The sequence below is a fragment of the Galendromus occidentalis genome, unplaced genomic scaffold (assembly GCF_000255335.2).
Source record: "Galendromus occidentalis unplaced genomic scaffold, Mocc_1.1 scf7180000076381, whole genome shotgun sequence".
NCBI classification, from domain to species: domain Eukaryota; kingdom Metazoa; phylum Arthropoda; class Arachnida; order Mesostigmata; family Phytoseiidae; genus Galendromus; species Galendromus occidentalis.
In genome coordinates, this window is record NW_003804370.1 from 446,098 (window position 1) to 467,887 (window position 21,790).

At 51.4% G+C, this 21,790-nt stretch overlaps 4 protein-coding genes across 4 annotated transcripts; 1 reads left to right on the forward strand and 3 right to left on the reverse strand.

The window, feature by feature from the left end:
• Nucleotides 1-745: 745 nt before the first annotated feature.
• LOC100902766 (p21-activated protein kinase-interacting protein 1-like) lies at nucleotides 746-2,420 on the reverse strand. The gene is made up of 6 exons (XM_003739002.3): nucleotides 2,257-2,420; nucleotides 1,931-2,165; nucleotides 1,646-1,782; nucleotides 1,472-1,560; nucleotides 1,171-1,353; nucleotides 746-1,042 (listed from the first exon to the last, which is right to left on the reverse strand). The coding sequence occupies exons 1-6, from the start codon at nucleotides 2,303-2,305 to the stop codon at nucleotides 764-766; spliced, it is 972 nt and encodes a 323-aa protein (XP_003739050.1). The 5' UTR covers nucleotides 2,306-2,420; the 3' UTR covers nucleotides 746-763.
• Nucleotides 2,421-3,915: 1,495 nt separating this feature from the next.
• Nucleotides 3,916-6,830, reverse strand: LOC100902916 (S1 RNA-binding domain-containing protein 1). The gene is made up of 2 exons (XM_003739003.3): nucleotides 5,716-6,830; nucleotides 3,916-5,537 (listed from the first exon to the last, which is right to left on the reverse strand). The coding sequence occupies exons 1-2, from the start codon at nucleotides 6,778-6,780 to the stop codon at nucleotides 3,972-3,974; spliced, it is 2,631 nt and encodes an 876-aa protein (XP_003739051.1). The 5' UTR covers nucleotides 6,781-6,830; the 3' UTR covers nucleotides 3,916-3,971.
• Nucleotides 6,831-9,587: 2,757 nt separating this feature from the next.
• On the reverse strand, nucleotides 9,588-11,230 carry LOC100903060 (gastrula zinc finger protein XlCGF17.1). Its single transcript, XM_003739004.2, has one exon. It carries the CDS (start codon nucleotides 11,134-11,136, stop codon nucleotides 10,099-10,101), a length of 1,038 nt encoding a protein of 345 aa, XP_003739052.1. The 5' UTR covers nucleotides 11,137-11,230; the 3' UTR covers nucleotides 9,588-10,098.
• A 4,353-nt stretch (nucleotides 11,231-15,583) lies between these two features.
• On the forward strand, nucleotides 15,584-18,399 carry LOC100903346 (arginine and glutamate-rich protein 1). Its single transcript, XM_029113160.1, has 6 exons — nucleotides 15,584-15,860; nucleotides 16,242-16,545; nucleotides 16,692-16,907; nucleotides 17,713-17,825; nucleotides 17,952-18,106; nucleotides 18,185-18,399. Exons 2-5 carry the CDS (start codon nucleotides 16,255-16,257, stop codon nucleotides 18,097-18,099), a joined length of 768 nt encoding a protein of 255 aa, XP_028968993.1. The 5' UTR covers nucleotides 15,584-15,860; nucleotides 16,242-16,254; the 3' UTR covers nucleotides 18,100-18,106; nucleotides 18,185-18,399.
• Nucleotides 18,400-21,790: the final 3,391 nt, after the last annotated feature.

Here is a 21,790-nt window from a genome sequence, read left to right on the forward strand (position 1 = left end):
GAAACCTATTCCTCTGATGAGCTGATATTGTGAAAGGTGAATCTCGGTTCGGAGAGATTTCAGATTTCACCGAGGGAGGGACACACTGATTCGATGTGCGTGAAGACCAAACGACTTCTCATTCATTGCTTATTTCCTCCGTATGCACGTCTCAGCGGCTACTGTCAAACGTCAGAGCGTTTCGATTCGGTAGATCGGGAGGCGTATCCGGGCTCGGACCGGGAGAGCGGCTCCACGAGCACCTCCGGAAATCGCCCGAGATCAATCAGAGTCATAACGCCTGCTGTGGGAGCGTGATAGCGTACTTCCCCCATGCGAGGGAATATCTGATTCTCCTCCGTAACTAATGTTTTCTCGCGCAGCTCATGCCCTCATGGGCAAGTCTGATTTTTTCTATCGGATTTGAATACAGTCAACGGAACCAAGTTTACAGACGCGGAGTGACGGCGGACACGAAGAGTGGAGTGTCTCACAATTTCCGGACGGATCAGACCGACACTCAATTCGCTTTGATCGAGTTCTTCGAATCGGTACATCGGTTCTGTTCCCTCGGACCAATCTACTTGCGAGATCTCAACATTTTGAGCTGCTCCAGACGATCATATCAGTTCCGATAGCTGTGGAATCCTATACGTAGCTAATCTGAATTCGAATTTAGGGTGGTATCATCCAGGCTATCAATTCCAGCGCGACGCGATAAAGCCCTTAAACCTCTCGACGAATTCCGATCAATGAGAGCACCAGCTTTCGGGAAAGCTCTTGTTTATTCTTCGCGGAAAATGGAGCATGCTGTCAATCTGCAACCAGCGGACTTCTTCGCCAGCAATTTGGGTTTATCGGCCCCGTCGGCGGCATTCAGTAGCCACACTGAAACTACCCCTTCACTGGTCCCGGTTGCCAAGTAATGGCATCCCATCCTCTCATTCGGTCCTCCGTATTCCACGCATTTTATCCGAGCCCGAGGATCGGCTTCAAATTCTATTATACAGGACGGCGCCACCTTGCCCACGTCGTCTTTCACTGTCAGATCGAAAACGCCGACCTGCAGATCGAGAAATGAGAATCCAATTTATCATCCAGAATAAAATGGAATCGGGGACTGGAGCTGTTCGGTGCGGGGAATAAACTTATGGGTTGCCAATCACTATTGAGTGGACCAGAAGAGCTCACCTTGCCCTCGTCTCCGCTCAGGACCAGGTAATCGCCGATGAAAGTGAGATCAGATATCCTTCTTCCGAAATCTATAGAGCCGACAACCCCACCGACTTCCGGAGAGAATATATCGCAGTCGTTTCCATGCGTGATTACGAATAATGTTTCCGATGGACACCAGGCTACACGTGAAGCTTCACACTGAGGATTGGAATCAATGATCAAATCTCTGGCTATGGAAGTTCCGCATGGCAGGTCAATCAAATCGGATCCCACGTCAATTATTATCCTGTCTCCCAGAACATTCCGGGTGCCTCACCTTCAATTTCGAGATGAAGGCTGGCCGACCCTTCACCAGATTCCAGGTGTAGATAGTCTTATCCTTCGAAACTGACAAGAGGAGCTTACCTGGAAGGAGAAAAACCTGTCATCTCTCAATGCATAGCACACCAAGAGACCGCGCCGGCGGAATTCCAAGCGGAAGTCTAAGTACCTGAGCTATGCACAGCAATATCATTGACTGCTTGCTTGTGACCTGTGAGCGTTTTTAAACACTGCCAGCTTCCCGTGTCCCAAACACAAATCGTGCCATCGTCGCTTGCAGAAAACAAATGAGAATTTTTGAAGAACCTGCCGAGAGATAAATTTTAGAAGAGCGATTAGGATTGCACGGGTCCGAGGTGACGGGAGGAACGCGTTCTGATTCGGGGCGGAACGCCATTCCTTCTTCCGAAGAAAATCGAGATTCTACTCTCTGAATTCTCGGGGAGGTACTCACTTCAAAGCGTTGATGGTTCCGGAATGTTTCATAAGGGAACCCATCTCTTTGCGGGTTCTCATATTGTACAGCTGAATGGTCTCATCCGAAGATCCCGACGCTAAAAACTTCCCGCCACTACTGACTGCGCGCACCGACGCGATATGACTCGGGCTGGCGAAACTCTGTTCCAGTGTGAAGAGATCATCCTGCAGTCGTCGAAAAGAATACCCGACCACAAAGTTTTCATAGGTCCCTGGATGAGAAAAATGCATAAGTTCAAAAGATATTCACCGGTTCCTCAATCACGACCGGAGCAGGAACAGCTGAAGCTTCTTCGAACTTACCGAAAACGAGCTCGAACTCCTGGGTGCCTTCCATCAGAGTGTTCGCCATCTCCACTCTCACATGGAGTCTCAATTACGCGATCACCCTATACAGCGGAAGGGATTTCGAATTTCTCCCCGGCGTCGAATGTTTCGCCTCGCGTGTTCCGATTCTGATCCTTGACATGTGCTCTGAGGAGAGGGCAACGAAGAAAACAAACCCGCGAATAGGAACAGACCCGGACGATTCAAACTTTGTTTAGGCCAGTGTGGGAAAGAGGAGCCGGCTCAGTCGATGATTGAGCGAGAAAGGGCAGAAAGCTGGTATGTTCGCGCCTCGTCCCTCCGTTTGGATTCATCGGTCCGATCGCTTAGATCGGAAGTCGCGTAAATAATGCCTTCGTAGATAGCCGCCGTCAACTCTGCCCAACTCCAATCCCGCAGCTCTCATCCGGACGCCGGTGCATTCCAGTCCCGGAACCCGTGGTAGAACGGCCAAGAGGTGTTCTGGCTCCCTGTCGAAAACGACGTGGAGCGAGCCCGGTCCGAAGATAGTAGCTGCATCAGTTTTTCCCCACGAAGAAATCCGTAGACGATGACAACAATGATTTTTGCCTCCGAACCGATCGAGATTGCGCGGTCCGTGTCGCGACTCGCGATCACTGTACATCGACGACGACAACGCCGAACGAGCGCGCTGCTGAAGGCGCGCCTAAGCCTCAATGAGGATGACATCTTCTTTGAAGGAAATGTATCTTCCCCTATGGAATTCAAACATGTAATTCTCGGTGACGGATGCAGCCAGCGCACGCTCGCTGATGGTTCTCCACTCTTTGCCCGGCCCTCTTGGAGTCCAAAAGGATTTTTAGTCACCCCGTTACGGCATTTCGTCAGAGGGGCCCGATATATTCATCCCAAAGCGTGTATCTTTCCAACCGTGCCTCAGAGGGACGCATCGCAGACTGAAGATTACACAAGCGTTGTGTAAAATCCTGAAAATACGCGCTGGGCGGCTGACTCTGACGGATTCGGATAGAGGCAGTGCCCGTGTCCGCCCCCTGCCCAGGAAAAATCCTGGCCGTTGATACAGACCTGATGCTTGAACAGTCAAACCCGCCTTATGGGATCACCATACGAAGCCACCACCTGAGCTAGCGGACCTTTCCCCTGAAAACCGATCGCCGTGAAGACCTACATATGATATACTGAACGCAAACCCGAACCAGCTGAGTATCGGACCCTCCGAAGACTACGCCCGTGGTCCGATTTAATAGCCTCCGCTGTATGGATGAACCGAATCACTCATCAAGATGCGATTATTACGAGTCCGGATCCATGAAGGAGTTCCACCCACCACGAGACGTCACGAATTTCTCAAGCCTTCAAGGCTTTTCTGATGTTGTCGAAGCCTTGGGTAGGATTGTGGACCATCACTCGGGGATAACTCTATGTATGCCTTGGAGGGCTTTTTTATTATGTACATTCAACAATTTATTGACAGGAAAGTCTGAATTTCAGAGTCTCGAATGCATCGAACATGGTAGGATCATCTTGCAATTATTTTTCTTCAATCTTCAAAAGCTCATTCAATCGAGCTGCCTTCTATGACTACATAGATTTTGTACAGATTCATATATAGGTGCGAGCTTGTGCAAACTTAAGGAACTCCAGAAGCTCGTGGAGACTCGATGCAGGAGTCTCAGGAATTCGAGCGACCCTCACTCGTTCGTTCAAGTTCATCTGAACGACTCGAACGCCAGAGATATCCGTTGCCGCTCCGCGTCCTTCTTGATTACTCGACATTCGACGATGTCCCCTAACTTAATTATCCCCCGAGCGGCGCCCAGCTGACCATTATGGATTAAAGCGTCTTTATCCATCGCGATGTCGACGAATGCGCCGAAAGGCACGACGTTCTCGACACGGCCCGAAAGCTTCTGGCCGATTTGGATATTCGCCATGTTTATGTTTCCAGCATTGAAAATCGGTGCACAACCCTCATCTCTAACGTCCGAGTTCCTTTTGACTTTCAACGCCTTGAGGATTAATTCGACCGTCAGGAGCGTCGAGTCGAACATTCTCACGAGCTCATCCGCTTTCGCTCTTTCCTTCACCCGGTCGATGAAGTTCTGAGTTCCGATGCATCTCACGTCCAACCCGAGATGAGAGATAATCTTCCGCGTTAGATCGTACGATTCAGGATGGATAATAGTCGAATCGAGAGGCTCCAACTCCTCTGATATCGCTTTTTCGTTCGGTTTTTTCACTTTGACTACTATGAGGCTGTCGTCGAGGCATTGCTTCAGGGTTTCTGGGAGGATCTTCACAAAACCGGCACATTGCTCGTATCTTTTCGGGCCGATGTGCGGCACCAGCTGTAGCTGCTCTCGATTATTGAAGGGCCCGTTCTGTTTCCGGTGGGCGATGATGTTCTTGGCCGCGGTGGCGTTCAGACCCGCGACCTGTCGTAGCAGGAACTCAGGACACACGTTTACATCCACCCCAACATAGCTCACGCACTCGACGACCGTACTCTGCAGAGCTTCTTTCAGCCGGGATTCGTTGATATCGTGCTGGTACATGCCTACGCCGAGGTTCTTCGGCTCCACCTTGATAAACTCGACCAGTGGATCTTGAAGACGTCGAGCGATAACGACTGCGCCTCTGACGAAGCAGTCTAAGCCGGGGAGTTCTTCTTCGGCAGCTTTGCTCACGCTGTATATGGACACGCCAGCCTCCCGAACGGTCGTGAAACGGACGGGCTGGTCGCCAAAAAGCCTACGCTCGTTACAGGAACTGATGAGACGCTTGACCTCTCTGCAACCTTTGCCGTCTCCCACAGCGATGAGGTGACAGCGGTGTTTCAATACCAAGTTCACCAAGACCTGTTCGGGTCGTGATTTCAGATACATCATGGCGCTCTCGAGGAGATCTCCGCTTTTGGAAATTACGGCCAGTTTGCAGCCATTTGTGAAACCCGGATCAATTCCGAGAACCGACTCGCCACGCACGGGCGGCGTCATGAGTAGCGCTCGGAGATTGCATGAAAAAACTGTTAGAGCTTCTTTTTCAGCTCGATCCTTCAGATGCGTTCGAGCGACTCGAGAAATGTAGGGTTTGCATAGTCGATCGAAGGAGTCGTCGACGGCATCCCTGATGAGCTTCCTCGTGGCTGGATCGAGAAGACAGCGTTCATGGAATTGTTCTTCGAGGCACTTTTTGAAATGCTTCTCACAGACCATCGTCAGGTGCACGTTGACCGACAGGAAACCCTGTTGCTCGCCGCGGTTTATCGCCAGAATCTGTGGAAGAAAAAAGCGATTCGGATCGTTATTGATTGACGAATTATTCATGCTTGCATCTTTGAGGCATGTACATATATAGTTCGAGGTACGAATCGTGTCCATGGTTCATTGCGTTCATTTCGTGGCTGAGGAGTCCACGAACGATTCCGAGTTAAGAACTCCTTTCGGGAATTACCTGGTGACTCTCCATGGCCGATACCTTGCGCGCGAAATCGAAGTAGTCACGGAAATTGTCGCTGCATTCTTTGCCGGTGAATACTTTTTGTGACTTCGCTTGCTTCTTCTGTTTGACGTGGAGCTCGGCTTCTTGACGACTGATATCTTCCATTAGGTCGAGCACTGCGCGACTCCTCCGGAGTTCGTCGGCGAGGATGTAACGAATCGATTGCAGTAAGTCCGAACTGTCGGCTTTTCCCGGAACGGATGGATCGATGAATTTTTCCAATGAGAAATCTCGGAGTGTTTTCTGCTCCCGCCAGATCGGCATGGCGATTGCGTCTAAGCCGATGCTACGCGCTCTGGCTGCGTGGGTTTTCCGGCCTTTCTGCTTCATCGGCTCCATGATGGTATTCAACTCTTCGAGCGTCCTCGACGAGAGAATCGCCTGTTTGAGGCCCTCGTCGTTGTTGCCCTCATTCCCAAGCTTCGTAACAAGTGCTTTGGCTTTCTTCCGGACCTCCACCAGCGTCGAGTATTCTTCTCTTATCGATTGGATCACCTCGGGCGAGAGACCTCCGGACTGATCCCGTCGATACCGACAGATGAAGGGGAGGGTGAATCCTTTATCAATCATGCCGATGATGCTTCTCACAACAGTGTAATTCGTGGCACATCTCTTCGAGACTATTTCGAAGATGTCCCACAGGCCATCGGACATCAAAGGAGAAACGAGTTGATCGTCCACATCGATTGTCGTGCCCAACAGATGCTCTCGGTCGACGTCTTCTGTCCTCTGGCTGCATTCAGGCTCAGTCTTGATTATCGGAGGCTGCTCGACAGTCGGAGTTTTTTTCGTGACCACTGTCTTCGTCCTTGCTTTTTTCTTCAGAGGCGATTTGGAGAGGCGTTTCAGCGCGGGTTTCTTCTGCATTGCGCTTTTGATCTTCGGACCGAGTCGGACATCGATTTGGAACGGCTCGTGAGAAACAGCTGGCGCAACCAAAGCAATCGATTCCAGGACTGGATTACTGCGGATTTCGGGAGGTCGCTTCAGAGGAGGCTCGGTACGCTTCTGCTCCATTTCTCTATCCTGAGCCGGTCGTTTAGGGATGGTTTTCCCAGAAGGAGACTGCTTCTCGAGAATCCTCCTCGGAGGGATCGGTTTCACGAGTTTTTTCTTGGCCAAGAGCGGTTTTCCGCCGCCCTTCTCTGAAGCGACCCGCTTCTTACTTGGAGCTGCTGCCGGTTTCCCTTTCGGGAGCACTCGTGATGCCCCCTCATTGTCGGGGGGACTTCTTCCAAGACTCCTCGTCGATGAGCTGCTACCGCTCGACTCCCCTATTGCCACCGGCGAAAACTCTCTCTTAATAATATTGCGTCGGACTGCCTGAAAAATTCAAAGAGAGCACCATGTAGCTTCGGAGACGCAAGTAAACCCAAATGAGCCAGTCGTACATGGATGTAGCCGCAGAGGTCTGAAACCCGAATCGGCAGCCTCCATGTGACGCGACTTTCAGCGCATTGAAATCTTCATGAAGGGATTGTGGCAAGTCCTTACCTTCGGTGCTGGCGCGGTCGGCTCTGGAGATACGCGGACACGCCTCGTCAAGATCACGGTCTCATCAGAGTCGCGAGAGCTCGATCTCCGTCGGTCTGCCGGCGGGAGAACGATTTCGCAATCGCCACCCAAACTTTTCGTCGACACCGAGTCATCCTCTACTTTGATATCCGGGTCGACCTGAGCCTCTCTCCTCCTTTTGGGCGGACTTCTCCCGAGCGTGTCTCGATGAATGCGTTTGTAAAGATTCTCTATCGCTAGGACGCCTGACGGGGGACTTCCTGGAGTCTTCCGCGAGCAGCTCGGTGAATGATTCCCAGGGCTTCGCTCCTCCTCGCTGTCGCTGAGAATCTCCACGACCAGCCTCTTCCCGAGTCGACCTCCCTTCTGTCCCATCTGCGGAAACGAAGAGACCTGCTAAGGGATATAATACACTGGAGGATAACGGCTCATTATTCATAATGGATTTCGTGACGGGATCTCGCGAAGCACATGGGAGCTTCAACGGGCGATCGCATTTCGGGCTGATTGGGGGAAACTACCGGAGAATGATCTCACACGTTAGAACTCACGGAAGTGGAAGGCTCTCTATCCCGGGAACTCATGATAAGACCTCATCCGGTTATTCCGGCCTCCGGAACAGCTGACGGCCGCTTCCTGAGCGCGGATCTTTCTCGAAGTCTCTCTCACAAACGCACTGGTGCGGGCTCATTATTCGCCCTGGGCAAGAATGACCTTCCCATCACTTCCTTGTCCTTGAAAGTTGGGATTGAAGAATGTGCTGAATTTCCCTCTATATATTTGTGCGTCTCGATCGCGAATCCGTATTGTATTGACGCCTCAAGCCGTCTGACATAGGACAGAAGCACTTACCGGAGCATCGTAGAGATCACCGGGGATTCCGAGCCCAGGAATTACTCCCTGAAAGGCGTCAGAGTCACGAGGATGACGGCCGAATATCCTCTATTCCGAACGGCTAGCTCCGCAGCATGCTGGTCATCAGGTGTTCCAAAGAAACATGCGCGCCAAGTTTCAAATTTCCGCGTCGTGCGCTGATCATCGTCGGAGAGGCGGGAGGCGCGCGCATCCGGGCTCTCAATGGAGATGCGGATTACCACTGCGTGAGTGGAGGACCGCGTTGCGTGGAGCGCGATCCGCTTATACATATATCGTCAGATGCTCACCAAAGCGATCCTCCTAGTGTATTAGAATGTCACAATCGCCGTGATGGGTCTCTCCACCCTTTCGGAATGCCGATAGATTTCTCGGTTTGATGCCGATGACCTCGCTACTCAACGGCTTATCCAATTCCGTAGGGCGGGAAAAAACATTGCTACGAGAGCGGGAAAAAAGGATTAAAAGTTCTCGCATCCAACCGAGACCTCATCTGTTTAGGGGGGCCATAGGAAATAGATTGTATGAATCAGAGATTTCTAGGAATCGCCCGGACAGCTGATATAATTCGAGACCTCTCTCTTCTGAAGTTCTTACCTGATTAGGTCTTTCTTGGTTCGAACTCAGGAGGCTGTGACTGTTCAACTCGATTGATATCGGTATCGTAGCGCGCTCCCGTCTCGAATTGACATTCGGGGCAGCCCAAGCTCGTAAGTCGTTCGCTCACCTGTCAGCCGAGTTGCTTCAATGATGATAGCTTAATACCAAGAATGATTTTCATCAGGATCAGACATCGGACTGTCGGAAGAGCTCCGCAGGCAGGGTTTACGAGCTTTCTGTCATGAGAGACCGGTGGCGGATCTAGGGGAGGGGGGGGGCATGCAATCTTCGGTCTCCATACCATCGCAAAGCCCACGAGAGGGCGCGTCATCATTTTCGCCTCTTTGCCCCCTAAAAATGGAAGAAGGAAGAGAATGGAATGGAAGCAGAGCTGTGGTGAGACTCAAAGTGCAGTCTAATCCTTCCGCTCAACTCCTCAGCGAGCGTCGCCGACGCTGCTTCCGCTGCCGGGCTTCCTGTGTACCGAGTCTTCGCTCCAAATGGATCCTCGGAACTTCTCAATATTTCCTTGGATTCCTCTCCAACGTCAGGTCCATGCCCAGGTGTTCCAGGAAGCTTTTTCCATGCGAGCTATGGTCCATCGTCATGAGATTCACCACGCAGGAAGCATGAGCTGTCCTGAGTCTACGGGATCCTGAAAAGGGGAGCGTAAATGATCAAGAGCTCGGTGAAGCTAGCTCGTAGACTTATGGACAGAGGGGGCTCCAGCTCCAGGCGATCCAGATGGCTCCACTGATGGATTAGGAGTTCGATATCTCTATTATCATCATCCGCTTGGGAGATTTGGCAGAGAGACGAGACACGTCTTGAATGAACGAGAATTTATTATATGATAGATCTTACCTAACTGCAGTATCTGTAACCACATTTAGCGGAAGCACAACGGAGGAGAACAGACACGAACTCCATATACATACTTCACTCGATGAAGGAGGTGGGTTGAGAAATACTGAACTCGACGATATCCGTGATTTATCGTTCCTGGCGATATTCGCAATGTGTCAATGTGTCAGAACGCATGATTACCCTTTCTGACTCCTTAAAATTATCTTGTAAATAAATTCAGGTGATTTTTTTGTCCTACGAATTCGTTGGATACGTTCATCACAATCGGCACCCCCGAATCTAGACAATCATCACTATGTCTCAATCAAGACGATTTATCTCCGCCGAGCGGTCCCCTTCAGATTCCGAGACGTATTCAGGCGACGAATACCTCCTACGCGTTTTTCACAATCGCAGCCCATGTGAGCAGTCATGTATTTTTGTCAGATGAGCCACAAGATGGTTCTTCCGGAAAAATGCTCCCTCACGCGCCTCACAGCTTCAGGGCTTCTCGCCAGCATGCGTCCTCTCGTGTATGTATACAGATCTCTGATAAGCGAATTTTTCTCCACATTCCCCACAACTGTAAGGTTTTTCACCGGTGTGGGTTCTTTCGTGGACCTTGAAATGAGATCTCTGAGCGAAGTCTTTGCCGCACTCATCACAGCTGAACGGCCTCTCGCCAGTATGTATCATCCTATGTCTGTGAAAACTACTTATATGAACGAATCTCTTCCCGCACTCTTCGCATCCGTAACGTTTTTCACCGGTGTGAATTCTTCTGTGGGCGACATAATGAGACCTGCTACCGAATTTCTTCCCACAATCCTCACAAGCGTGGGGCTTCTCGCCGGTATGTGATCTCTTATGATCGGCAAGGTGATTCGAATAGGCGAATTTCCTCTCACAGAGCTCACACGTATAAGGCTTTTCGCCGGTGTGTATTCTTCTGTGGCGAACGAAAGAATATTGATGCATGAATTTTTTCCCACAATCCTCGCAGATGTAAGGCTCTTCGCCTGTATGAGTCCTCCTATGGGTGTAGAGAGCACTTTGTTGCGCGAATCCTTTGCCGCACTCGTAACAGATGTGGGGCTTCTCGCCGGTGTGGGTCCTCTCATGCTCGGTGAGGTTTCCCCTCTCGATGAATGCTTTTCCACACTTTCCACAGCTGTAAGGTCTCTCGCCGGTGTGACGACGCAAGTGTCGGTTCAAATGAGACTTCGATTTGAAAGCAGCTGAGCATTCCCGACAGGAGTAAGGCGTCTCCCCAGAGTGAGCGCGAAAATGCAACTTCAACTGTATACTCGATGCGAATTTCGCGGGACATTCGGGGCAGGAGAATGATTTCTCTCCACTGTGAATCCGCTCATGAATTTTCAGCGAACCTTTCGAAACGAAACTTTTCGAGCACGCGGTGCACGAGAATGCTTTCACTCCATCGTGCCGCAACAGGTGCTCTTTCAAGTTGTACCTGTTCTTGAATGTCCGGCCACAGTTCTTACGTGTACACAGCAGACTTTCCGTGTCAGAAGTCATGATTCGCAGTCTCGGTATACCTCCTCCTCGACCGGCATTCGAAAAGCTCCCGTTCCGTTGCACAGAGAAAGTACTGCGATCGAGCGGAAAGCTGCTTCTACTGCGCGCACATTCCCACGCCACGCTCGCATTACTGCTCTCCGAACGCAGCTTCTCTCTCTCTCGCACGGAGGGACACTCCGGAAGTTCGCTCGTCAGCTGCGCTGTTTTCTGATGCAAAAGTAGGAATTCCCACGTGAAGGAACACTTCCGAGTGCGAACATTTCCGTGAAGGATATCTTTCTCGGCCGAATGAGTCTCGCGTAAGGATTCGTCGTGAGTGGTGACCCCGGGGGCACATTTATTGAGCCCGTTTCTTGAATTGAATCAAATCGCAAGGAATGCAAGCTCGGGGATGGTGACGAATGGAAAATAGTTTCCTCAAGATACTCCTACTGCAAACTTTGCTAAGTGTTCAGGGTGATGCTTATGCCGTCCTACGTTCTGTGGTGGCCGAAGAGGCTCTCGGGAGGAGAACATGCGCATCCTGCTTCCAGCACTATCTTCTTGATCCGGAGTACGATTTTTCGCTCGAAATCCTCCTCCAAGGATGGCGACCGTCGGTGAAGAGGCTGCGACACCTTATCCAGGCTATCGCGAGAGATATTCCGCTTCCGATTGCAACATTATGGAAGCCCACTTCGGTGCTCATGAATCACCGGAAACAAAGGAGACCCCTAAAGACAGGGTTTTCGGAATTCCTCCTCTCGACAACAGTGGAACGCGCGCTGCTACCAACACATGAGAGGAAAGCGGAGTCAGAGATGAACTTGAGGCCGGACAAGCACACGGTAGACTGCTGCGAACACACCCAGTACACCACCTCGCATCGGAGGGCGACCTCCGAAATGTGAGCGACGCCCTCCGACGAGACTGCAGGTGGCTCATCGCGCTCTCAGACGCTACACGCTCTCGACGCATTCCCCCGGAGCGCGTGACTGAGGGTGTGGAGTTATGTGGGGAGTGTTCGGCACGCCAGAAAGTTTTCTAGAATCCGAGAATAATAATTCCGACGCGCTGCGAATCGGAGGCTCGGCGTGCGCATGGAGCTTTGGAATAATTTGGAGGATCAACAAGAGTTGGAAAACTATGACATGACTCTCGAAGTCTGAAGTCTCGGACCTCGGAACTGCGCGGAGAGAGCACCGTGTGCAGTGGATCCTTGACAGAGCTGGGAGTATAGCCTCCAAGCGGAGGCTTCATCCGTCATCGAACGTGGCGAAACTCGGAGGAGACGGTAGAAACCGGCGAACACCTCCCACGCAGGACCACGGTCTTCTACAGGGATAGCCGGAATAATGAGAGGTCGAAAGTCAGTGCTGACGAATCTTTATGACTGTTCCGACATAGTCTCCCATGTATATGCTAGAATCCGAAGATGCTCTTGAAGAATCCCACAATCGGTTCGTGGCCGGTCTTGTGGCTCATCCGGTGGAGCAGAGGTTGGATGTCGGCGAATTTAGTGAAATACTTCAACGGCAGCTTTTCTTGCGGGACATTCATACGAGCCTGGACATCCAGCAACTTGGACGCCGCCGAGCGGATTTCCTTGAAAGTCTCCTGGATCTTCTTGACTTCCTTGTCCAAGAGCGTTCGCTTAGCCCGGAGCGTGAACTTGAGCGTGTATCTCTCCCAAACATCTTCTATTCTGAAAGAACCCAGCTGATCTTCACCCTCCTGGAATTCGTAGAACTCTATCGTGAGCGTGCCCACTTTCTCTCCGTTCCTTTCTTCTGAAGCCCTCAGGTCTTTGATGAACGCTTCAATGTACTGCTGGAGATATTGGTCGAAAGAGGGCGATTCGGCTCTAGTGTAGGCCAGAACCAAGGATTCACATTCGACCACCTTGCGGGCCCACTTCCCCATGATGAGTACGCCAGGCCGGTCATAGCTGAATTTACCGTAAGATCGATGTGAATGAATTTCTTTCACGAAGGCAGTCACAACCTCTTCGAGCTGAAGCTGTCCTACGACAACGTCAAAGGTCAAGTCGCGCGGGGCCATCCTGAACTGATTTAGGAGATATCTCTCGAGTTGCCGGAGATCTTCAGGCTCGGAGCTGCTCTCGTTTGGTTATTGGCTTCGACTTCGATTGCGTCAGGCGAATCCGTTCCCAAGCCACCGATCGCGTCGCTAGAATTTTGGGGATCAGGTCTTTCGACTTTCGTTATCCTCTCACTTCAGTGTGCTTCTTACAGGAGCTCTTATAGAGGGAATCCCGAGATGCCCTCGCGACTACCGGAGCACCTCCCAGTAATCGCAACTTCTCCATTTCTCCGCTTACCTCCGTACGTCTCTAACTCTGCTTCGATCATCTTCGGTATGCAAATCTCTCATTAAAAAATTGGATGCCGAATGCATGCGAAGATCGAGAGCAGCAGGAAGGATGCTGAGCGTCCTTTGATCTCACAATCAAATGCCAGATACGAAGGCTCACGGCATGACATTGAATACCGTGATACCGTGAGCAAAGGTATCATAGACATACAGGAGATCCACGCAATGAGGGCAAGCGATCATGCAGCACCGATGCGACCACGACCTCCCTCCTGGTGCAGACACTCGCTGGTGTGCGAGTGTGACACTTGCTGGTCCTACGCCAACAAACCCCGACCGGGTCGGATTAACAGCCTAAGAGAACTTCTTGAGAAAATGAAGACCGAAGATCATGTAGGTTTCAATATATCGGAGGACGGAGAGAGGCCAATGACTCTGTTCAACAGAAGGAAAAACGTTCACGTGTCCACTTCCTCTACGGTCCTGAACCGGTAAGGAGACGCAAGCGTTATACTTGTCATTGCGTCTTATTAAATTGTCCCGGATGAAGTGCGCGAACTGTACATGGGGACTGGGACGGCTACGCAGGAATGATCGCTTGCGCGCTGATGAGTTCGGCGGATGCGGAACCTTAGCGCATATATGGGAGACTGGGATGAGACGAAGAGGAGAACTGTCATGAGGAATCCCCCGGCTCCCAAATTTATGGCTGTCTTTTCGATCTCTGTCTTAGGCCTTGTTGAAGAGAGCCCGCGGTAGCGCTATCAGAGGATTCAGGGTGTCCCCTGAGAGTTGACATTGAGCGGTACATCTATTATTCGGGAGCTGATTCAAGAACCTACAAGTAGGCCCAGTCGTTTGAACCGCTGAAATCGGTTCGCAATGATGTCGCCTTGCGGGGGAAGGACTCGGTCAACGGATATCAACCCAAACCTATGGACCTGTGTGAAACGACTTGGGGCTATTGCTGTTTTTGGTCGCCCGCGCTGATTGCTTCTCAGTTTACTAGGGCTCAGGGAAAAGTCCCTCGAATCGCGGATCTTTGCAGCAGTTTTCACAAAACCAGAACACCTTGGGGAGCCACTCAAGCGTCACCGCGCGCGGCCGTTCAGGGAGAACATCGACTTGGATATCGTGTTGATTCCCGACTTCTGACTAGTTCCTTCTGCCCGAACGGATCGTACGAGAGGCATCTCCTCCTATCACTGCACAGAATACATAGTGCAGGAGCTTGTGCTCTCTGATGGTAATTCGAATCAAAAATAATAATCCGTCGCGAGGCATCCGATTCGGGATCCAGATGGTGGACTGAAACGGAGAGAGTTCGGAACAAGCGAAGGTTTTCGTGCCAAGTCGATCGATTAGAAGCGCCGGGTCGAGCTCGCGAGCTGGCGAAGTCTTCGGACCACTCGGGAGCGCTTATGTTAGAATTACGCAGTGAGAGAATCTATTTCCGCACACAGAGGATTCGATTCCCATTTCATGCACCGAGGTATACGGCCAATGTGGACAGCGCCGAGTAAAAAATGGAGTACAATCCGAAAAATCCGGTCCTGGAAATATTCGCGGGAGTCTGTGATTGGGAGGCTTGAGCTACCGAAATGCTGGAATTGCCACCTGCGTGGCGGGAATGGTATACTCTGCTCCGCCCAGGCCACCGTAGGAGCAGTCACCGACGGAGTGGGCGGTCATCTCGACCTGGAAGATCGAGAAACAGTACATCGGACTTGAGGGAACGAGAAAATTTGTCAGCTATCAGAATCGAGTCGCATCACCATCCTTCCAGCTTCTAGGATGTGGGAGTCTCCTTGATCAAGGAGTCGAGGAAACGTGAGTGAGTACCTGACGTGAGACTCTCTATTCATTTTGATTTTGATTCATTTGACACGGAAGGAGACGGAGTTTCACAACATGGTGACGACATGATTCAAAGAAATACTTCTACCTAATTTGAAGACCATGGCTTCACATCCCGACTTGTGAAATAGACACACTCGATTGAATCTCCTCGCCTCACGATCCCGCACTAAGCCTCGACATGCGAACAATGAAAGGGCAATGGAACTCACCGACCGCATCGTTCCCAAGCAGAGATCAACATCATCATCAACATCTGGTAGAGAGAGACCTCAGACAACCGTCTACAACCGAACGAAAGAAACGAACTTCATTTCGAGACGCTCCATTGACTCGTGTCTCTGCGCGTACCTCGCTTCCTTTGGCAAACTCATGCCCCAGGGAAGTGATCCTCACTCTCCGTCGCACTTGCAAAAATTCGAGCTCTGAGGCTGGAGGCTGCCTAATAATAATTCGCGAACATTGCTTTCGAGTTTCTTACTGCTGCAGCTGCTCCGGATTGATTTAGAATTCGTAAAGGGTCGCGAGAAGATCGGTCGCCTCCGAGAGTGGTAAGTCATATCCATTGCCATGAACGCCATGAACAATAAAGTCATGCGGAGTCGAATATTGTATCGCTTCAGTTCATTCCGAAGTCGTTGGATACTCGTTCGAACTTGATACTCTCTCAGTCCTGGAGCACAACTCTAAATAAGTGAATGGATCTGCAATGACTCTTCCTATTCATTCGACGCGATTTGGGGTCTCAAGACTCGCCATAAAACTTTTTCGAAGTTGGAGGATTCCTACTTGGCATTTATGATGTTCGTTCGCCTCCGAACTCCGAAGACGTTCGATTTTCTTCCCTCGCTGTCCGGTGCGCATTGCGCATCATCTCTGCCGCCGAAGTTCATCCCAAAAATGCAGAATGTGCAAGAATATTCCGCTTTCAGTGATTTCCTGAGAATGTCTCGCAGTATGAGCCGGAGCCGGTCACCATCGAAAGGATCGACAGTCACTTCCTACAAACGCAAAAAAGACAAGGAACGCGAGAGAAGCAGTTCCAGGGACCGTCACAGACACAAGAAGTCCGACAAAGAGCCTCGCCACAAATCCTCTAAGCATAGGCGACGCAGGGATGATATTCCGAAAGCTTATCGCGGCAGCAGAAGTCGCTCGACCAGCAGTTCCAGTGCCGATCGGGAAAAAATCAAAGACTCTCCGAAAAAGCGGCCACGGAGGGAGAAGACTCCGGAAGTGAGTTCGCGAGGTGCATTCAGAGGATGCGTTCCGCAGCATGGAATTCTCCTTTGTCCACATTACCACTGCGTCAGGTTCCGGAGACGATTGTGCCTACACGGGTCGTGAACCTCTGTGAGCTAAAGCCGCGCGATCAATTCCAGCCGGACCCCTTCGAAATACGGCGTCGAGAGCTCATCCGGATGAAAGAAATCGCCGCTGAAGTCGAGCGTAGACTCGCTGAGCTGCTCCCGAAGAAGCTCGAGGAAGAGATCGATCTCCGGAAAGAAAAGATCCGCATGGATCTCAGGCTGGAAATGGAGGAGCAGATCCGAAATGAGAACAATGATTTGGCGAGGATCAACCTCGAGCTGAGAGAGGTACGTTTCGTCGCTTCTGTGTATTCTTGACTTTGAGCAGTGGAGTGTAGGGTTCTCCGCTGCGAATGACTAGCCCTGTGCGCAGAAATCCGCTACAATGTTATGAAGCTCTGAGATCGGACGATCTGAGCGTGATAGAGGTTCTGGATGAGAATCTGAGGAGAGAATACACACGCGACTCGTCAGGTCCCTCGGGGGCAAACTTCAACGACGACTTGTGAGAAGACGTTGACAGCGAGACGTTGGGTAGTGGCCTCCCCCTCTCCGGTCCAGGGAGAGGCCGGAAGGACGGATATTTTCAGGGAACGGTGTCTACAGAGACTTGCGCTCCGTGTTAGATTGCTATCCCTCACGTTTCTCTCCACGGCAGGATTCGTACCGAAGCACGTTCTCACGCTTCGCTAAGTCTCATTGATTAATGCCGCCCTCTGGCTCAGAAGCTGAATATGAGTCGAGTGGCGTTTGTTCTTGAGTGAGGAAGATCCTTCCCTCTTTGTCTTGCGTCCTAGATGCAGAGAGTGAAGACACAGTGAACAGGTGAGGCGGCGACCCGTCAAGGTATGTACACTCGACTGAGCCGCCCGGTCTCCTTGGGTGGGACGCCCACCAAGTCGTAAGTACCATGCTCCGCAGCACGGAAAAAGAAGGGACCTCAATCTTGTCTGATTTTTCTTCAGTTTTCTCCTCCTACTGTAACTTCCGCCCGCCTGATTTTGAGGTGACGTGGAGCCGACAGGCACGCCAATCGAGCATTGGCGGAATACCTGTGGGACAAAGATCCGATAAAACCGAGCGCCCTTCACAGGAAATCAAGCAGATTCAAGAGAGCTCGGCCAAGGAAATCACCGATCTCCGTCAGAAACTGAAAGATCTCCAAGAGCAGACTGCGGAGAGCCTCCACAAGGTCGCAGAAGAAAGGTGAGAGCGCGTTAGAATCCCTTCTTCGAAGAGCAGGAGGAGAATCCCTCGAGCCTCGAAATTCTCTCCGGACTGGTGGTGCCTCTTACAATCGCGTCTGATCCCTAAAGTTTCGCGTCCCTGCAGGTTGAAGCTCTTGGAGGAAAGACGGAAGATCGATGAAGACAGGATGGCGCTCGAAATGGAGAAGCGGAATAAGAAGAAGGAGGAACAACAGCTGATTCTCAATAAATCGGGGAAAGCCCGACCGAAACTGGCTTTCTCCTTCAAATAGGAGCCTTGTAAGTGCCGTGACCTCAATTCTACGCCTGAATCCAACAATTCGATTTTCCTCATACCTTCTCCGTACTCCGTTCCAGGTCCACGATCTTGGACCCTGCTGTACATTGCCATGTATACACCGCGGTATCGAGCTCGACCCATCTACGCGTAGCCTAGTTTCGGATCGAGCGAGCCTATTTTTATCTTGAGTCCGCAGGACAGGGCTTGCTCCATCTACACGCAGACGGACATGGGGGGATATTGTCACTAGATAGGGAGGTTGAATCCTTAATAAAAGCGATTCCTAGATGGGAGACAGTGCTCTCATTTTTCTGCCAGAGCATTCGGCCTTCTAGGGCTCGACCGATGAATAGATCCGACTCCCACCATCGAAGTGGGGTGTCTCGCTGAGGGTGTTACGTTTGTCGTCGAACAGGCCCCGAGGATCTCCAAAGAATACGCTGATCGATCCCTACAGATTCTACCAGCTGGTACCACATCAATTACTGTTTCGTTTCGTCCTGAATGGTCCGCTAGAAAAAACGACGATGGATTTTCTGAGTTGCCTCAGAGCATACGAACGGTATTTCCCTGACTCGCAAGGGGATTATGGCATTTCCAGAGGAGGAATCTGTGAAAGTACGGGAATTCGAACTGGCCATATTTTTCCCGCTCAGTTCTTTGCCGGAGCTGTTAAGTAAAGCATAAGATGCAGGCTTCAACAGTTCCATCATTTTATGAGCAGTTGTCAGATACAGACATTTTTTGCAGATGTAGCCGTGATCATTTAGACTGCTGGTCACTTCTGAGAAGGAGTCGGGTCAAGACTCAAGAGCGGGGAATCTGGAAAGGGCTCAGACCCCAAGATTCTCCGCTGAGGCCGAGTTCCGCAGCTAGCTCGGTAACGCTCTCCAGTGTATCTACATATGTATGTACATATATCCGTCAACCAGGGACACGTATTCCTCTTTCTCGGCTTGATAAAAGACGTTGCAGAAGACAGAGTCCCTCCCTACAGTGCAAGCAGCGATTCTATTCGATTTTTCGCGATCTGCTAGCCGCGCTGAGGGGAACCGATGCCATGCCCGTGGTAGGAGATGCATATATGAAATCGTGCGCAGATCCGTCTTGAACTGATCCTGGAACAGGTAAGCTTTTTGTCGGGTCTTGCCGACTCTGGAGGCTCCTGATGCTCAACGGTGCGGCCGGGGTCGAGGGGGACAGACCCCGGGGGCAGGGGGGAGTTGACGCGGTTGGTGAATAACCACCCATCACGCGCTTGATTATTCCCGTACCTCCCACATTGAACGTACAGTCTTCCAGAGACCTACCCCGACGATGGAAACGAGTCCCCTCACCTAGCTGAATTCCAGGCTACGCCATCGGTTTAGCTTTTGGTCTCATATACGACTGGACTCCCGAGGTTTCTCCCCGAGTTTCGGTGACGCTCGACAGAGAGCAATACAGGTGACCTCGCTTGGATGGAGGAGTCGCTTTCGACCGTGTAGCTTCTTGGAGGAAAGATGAGCGCAGGGGCTCCCAGCGGGGCAGCGTCTCCCAGCCACTCAGTACCAGCCGGACAGGCTAAGGACAGAGTTCATGGTGCGAATTCTGCAATGTTCTGACTTTCAGAGCTCGAGCTCGCCAAAGCCCGAAGCCCACCGGAAATGTCCCAGCACCTCTCACGTACTACGCTCAGCATAGATCGATCTCTAGAGAAATGGATGGAACTGGGGAGCGTCTGACCAGATCTCATGGGAACCGTCACGTTGCGTCCCTCATAGCTCCTAGAGCAGGTATCTGGAGTCTCGGAGACACCGGGTGATTATCCTATGCGCTGTCAACAGAAGATTGTGGACTCGAAACAGCAGCGAACGGGTCGCTAATATCAGCATGCATAAATGATCTCAGCTGTTCGAGTAAATATGAGTAGTACTCGCGAGACATGATACAGCGGTGGAGAACCGTGGAACCTATGTGTATTTCGTATCAGGTAGTTGGTGTAAATGCTGGGCGGGACGCGTCCCCAGACCGTCCTAAGGGGTGACTGGATCAAACACGCCTGTTCGATCCGATAGAATGTTCCAGCGGAGGTACCATAGGGAAAAACTATCTGCGGGAGGATCGATCCCGCCGACCCCCACGCAGTGGTTTTCCCCCTGTGCCAGACCCCGAAACGGGCTCGGATATGCTGCGGTTGAAGCGCTTCCTCGAGTTCTGCATTCATTCTATGGGACTTTCTAATAGGCGATTCCAAAATCCGACAGCAGGGATATCGGCCGATTTTGGGTTCGAGCCCCCGACCGGAAGTGCTGCGCTCGGCTCTGCGCATTTTCACGCATGGTGCCAGACGCGCTGCCCGCTTGACCATCTAGACCTTTGGGAGTTCGATAACGAGCATTTCATCGAGAGACTGAATTTATTTACAGGGCCTGCGAAGAGCGTCTGTCAGCGGCCTTCGCGAATAATGGTCACATCGTTTTGTCTGCGGTTCTGGTGGATACGGGGCGAATACGCATCGACATCGACGCTGTGAATGAAAAACTCAGATACGTTCGCGGATGGAGAGCGGTGACTTGATCCGACGCTACCCAGGAGCCATTTGAAGCCCTGAAACAGCTGAAAGTTCCGAAGGGGAAGCTTCCGGACGATTTGTCGAATCGCGCGTCAATCTGGCCGCGGGACCCAAGGTTTTCCCGGAGCCCAAATCAGGCGTTGCCGCAGAGCACTGAAAAAGCTGAAGCGCTCGATTCGAGCTCGCGCTACGTGTGGGAGCCATTCTCGGAGTGAGAACCAAGGGATTCCAAGCCATCTCCGAAAGTCTCCGACTGCAATATCGGAGTTATCGGCCTCTATTCGAGTCCGTATGGCGTCCGAGCTCTTCCGCCGATTCGACACTTCTCCTCGACAATCGCTGGCGCAACGCCGCTTCTACTGAAATCCATCTGGCCGCGCGCTATAAAGAGTCCGAACCTCAGTAGTTCCTCACGAATGAAGAAGACATGGAACACGAAGAGCTGCGACTTCTGCATCGGTTGCACAGGGCAGCCAATACATACCACGCCAACTCGAAGAGGTAGAGCGATTGAGTTTAGGAGAAGATCCGCTGTCAGCCGGACATGGGAAAGGCTTGCGACGATTCACGCCAACGGAGTGTACCGTTCGAGCCCGTTGAGAAGAAAATGACCTGAAAGAACTCCATGGAGCCGACTGAAAGTTTATTGTTCGGAATGCCGGGTAAACATGCTTCGCTGCTCATGCCGTCGCCAATGCGGCTGTTGTTGAACAAATAAATGTCTCATGTACTGTCCGAGAGGAGCTCGGTCTGTCTTTGGTGTTGGTGGAAATTTATGGAGCTGTACAGCTACGACGATTTCAAGGTCGGCCGTATAAGCCCTCCGGGATTTCACCGTACGATCCGAAAACTATCGCCCGCCTCAGATCTGCTCAATCAAATGTGGAAAATTGATAAATCCTCCGCTCGCTCACCTACTTCCTCTGATCCAGAAACATGGCCTCGACGGAGCAGCGCGACTCTCCTGACTCCGTAGAGCCTTCAAAGAGCGCTGTCGTTGAGAGGTTTCCCTACCCACTGTTTCGGAAGACATCCAACTGCACTCGGAAATTTGTGCAGCACCGAATCAGCTTTACGGATTATTGTTCGGATCATAGCGATGATGACGACAACGACGACGTCGACGATG

Coding starts and splice junctions, on each gene's coding strand:
- LOC100902766 (XM_003739002.3), bottom strand. CDS start 2,305: ATGGCGAACACTCTGATGGAAGGCACCCAGGAGTTCGAGCTCGTTTTC. Junction 1,561..1,645: donor TATTGCTGTGCATAGCTCAG/GTACTTAGACTT, acceptor TTCTCCTTCCAG/GTAAGCTCCTCTTGTCAGTT. Junction 1,043..1,170: donor TGAGCGGAGACGAGGGCAAG/GTGAGCTCTTCT, acceptor CTCGATCTGCAG/GTCGGCGTTTTCGATCTGAC.
- LOC100902916 (XM_003739003.3), bottom strand. CDS start 6,780: ATGGAGCAGAAGCGTACCGAGCCTCCTCTGAAGCGACCTCCCGAAATC. Junction 5,538..5,715: donor CGGCCATGGAGAGTCACCAG/GTAATTCCCGAA, acceptor TTTCTTCCACAG/ATTCTGGCGATAAACCGCGG.
- LOC100903060 (XM_003739004.2), bottom strand. CDS start 11,136: ATGACTTCTGACACGGAAAGTCTGCTGTGTACACGTAAGAACTGTGGC.
- LOC100903346 (XM_029113160.1), top strand. CDS start 16,255: ATGTCTCGCAGTATGAGCCGGAGCCGGTCACCATCGAAAGGATCGACA. Junction 16,546..16,691: donor GGAGGGAGAAGACTCCGGAA/GTGAGTTCGCGA, acceptor GATCAATTCCAG/CCGGACCCCTTCGAAATACG. Junction 16,908..17,712: donor TCAACCTCGAGCTGAGAGAG/GTACGTTTCGTC, acceptor CGCCCTTCACAG/GAAATCAAGCAGATTCAAGA.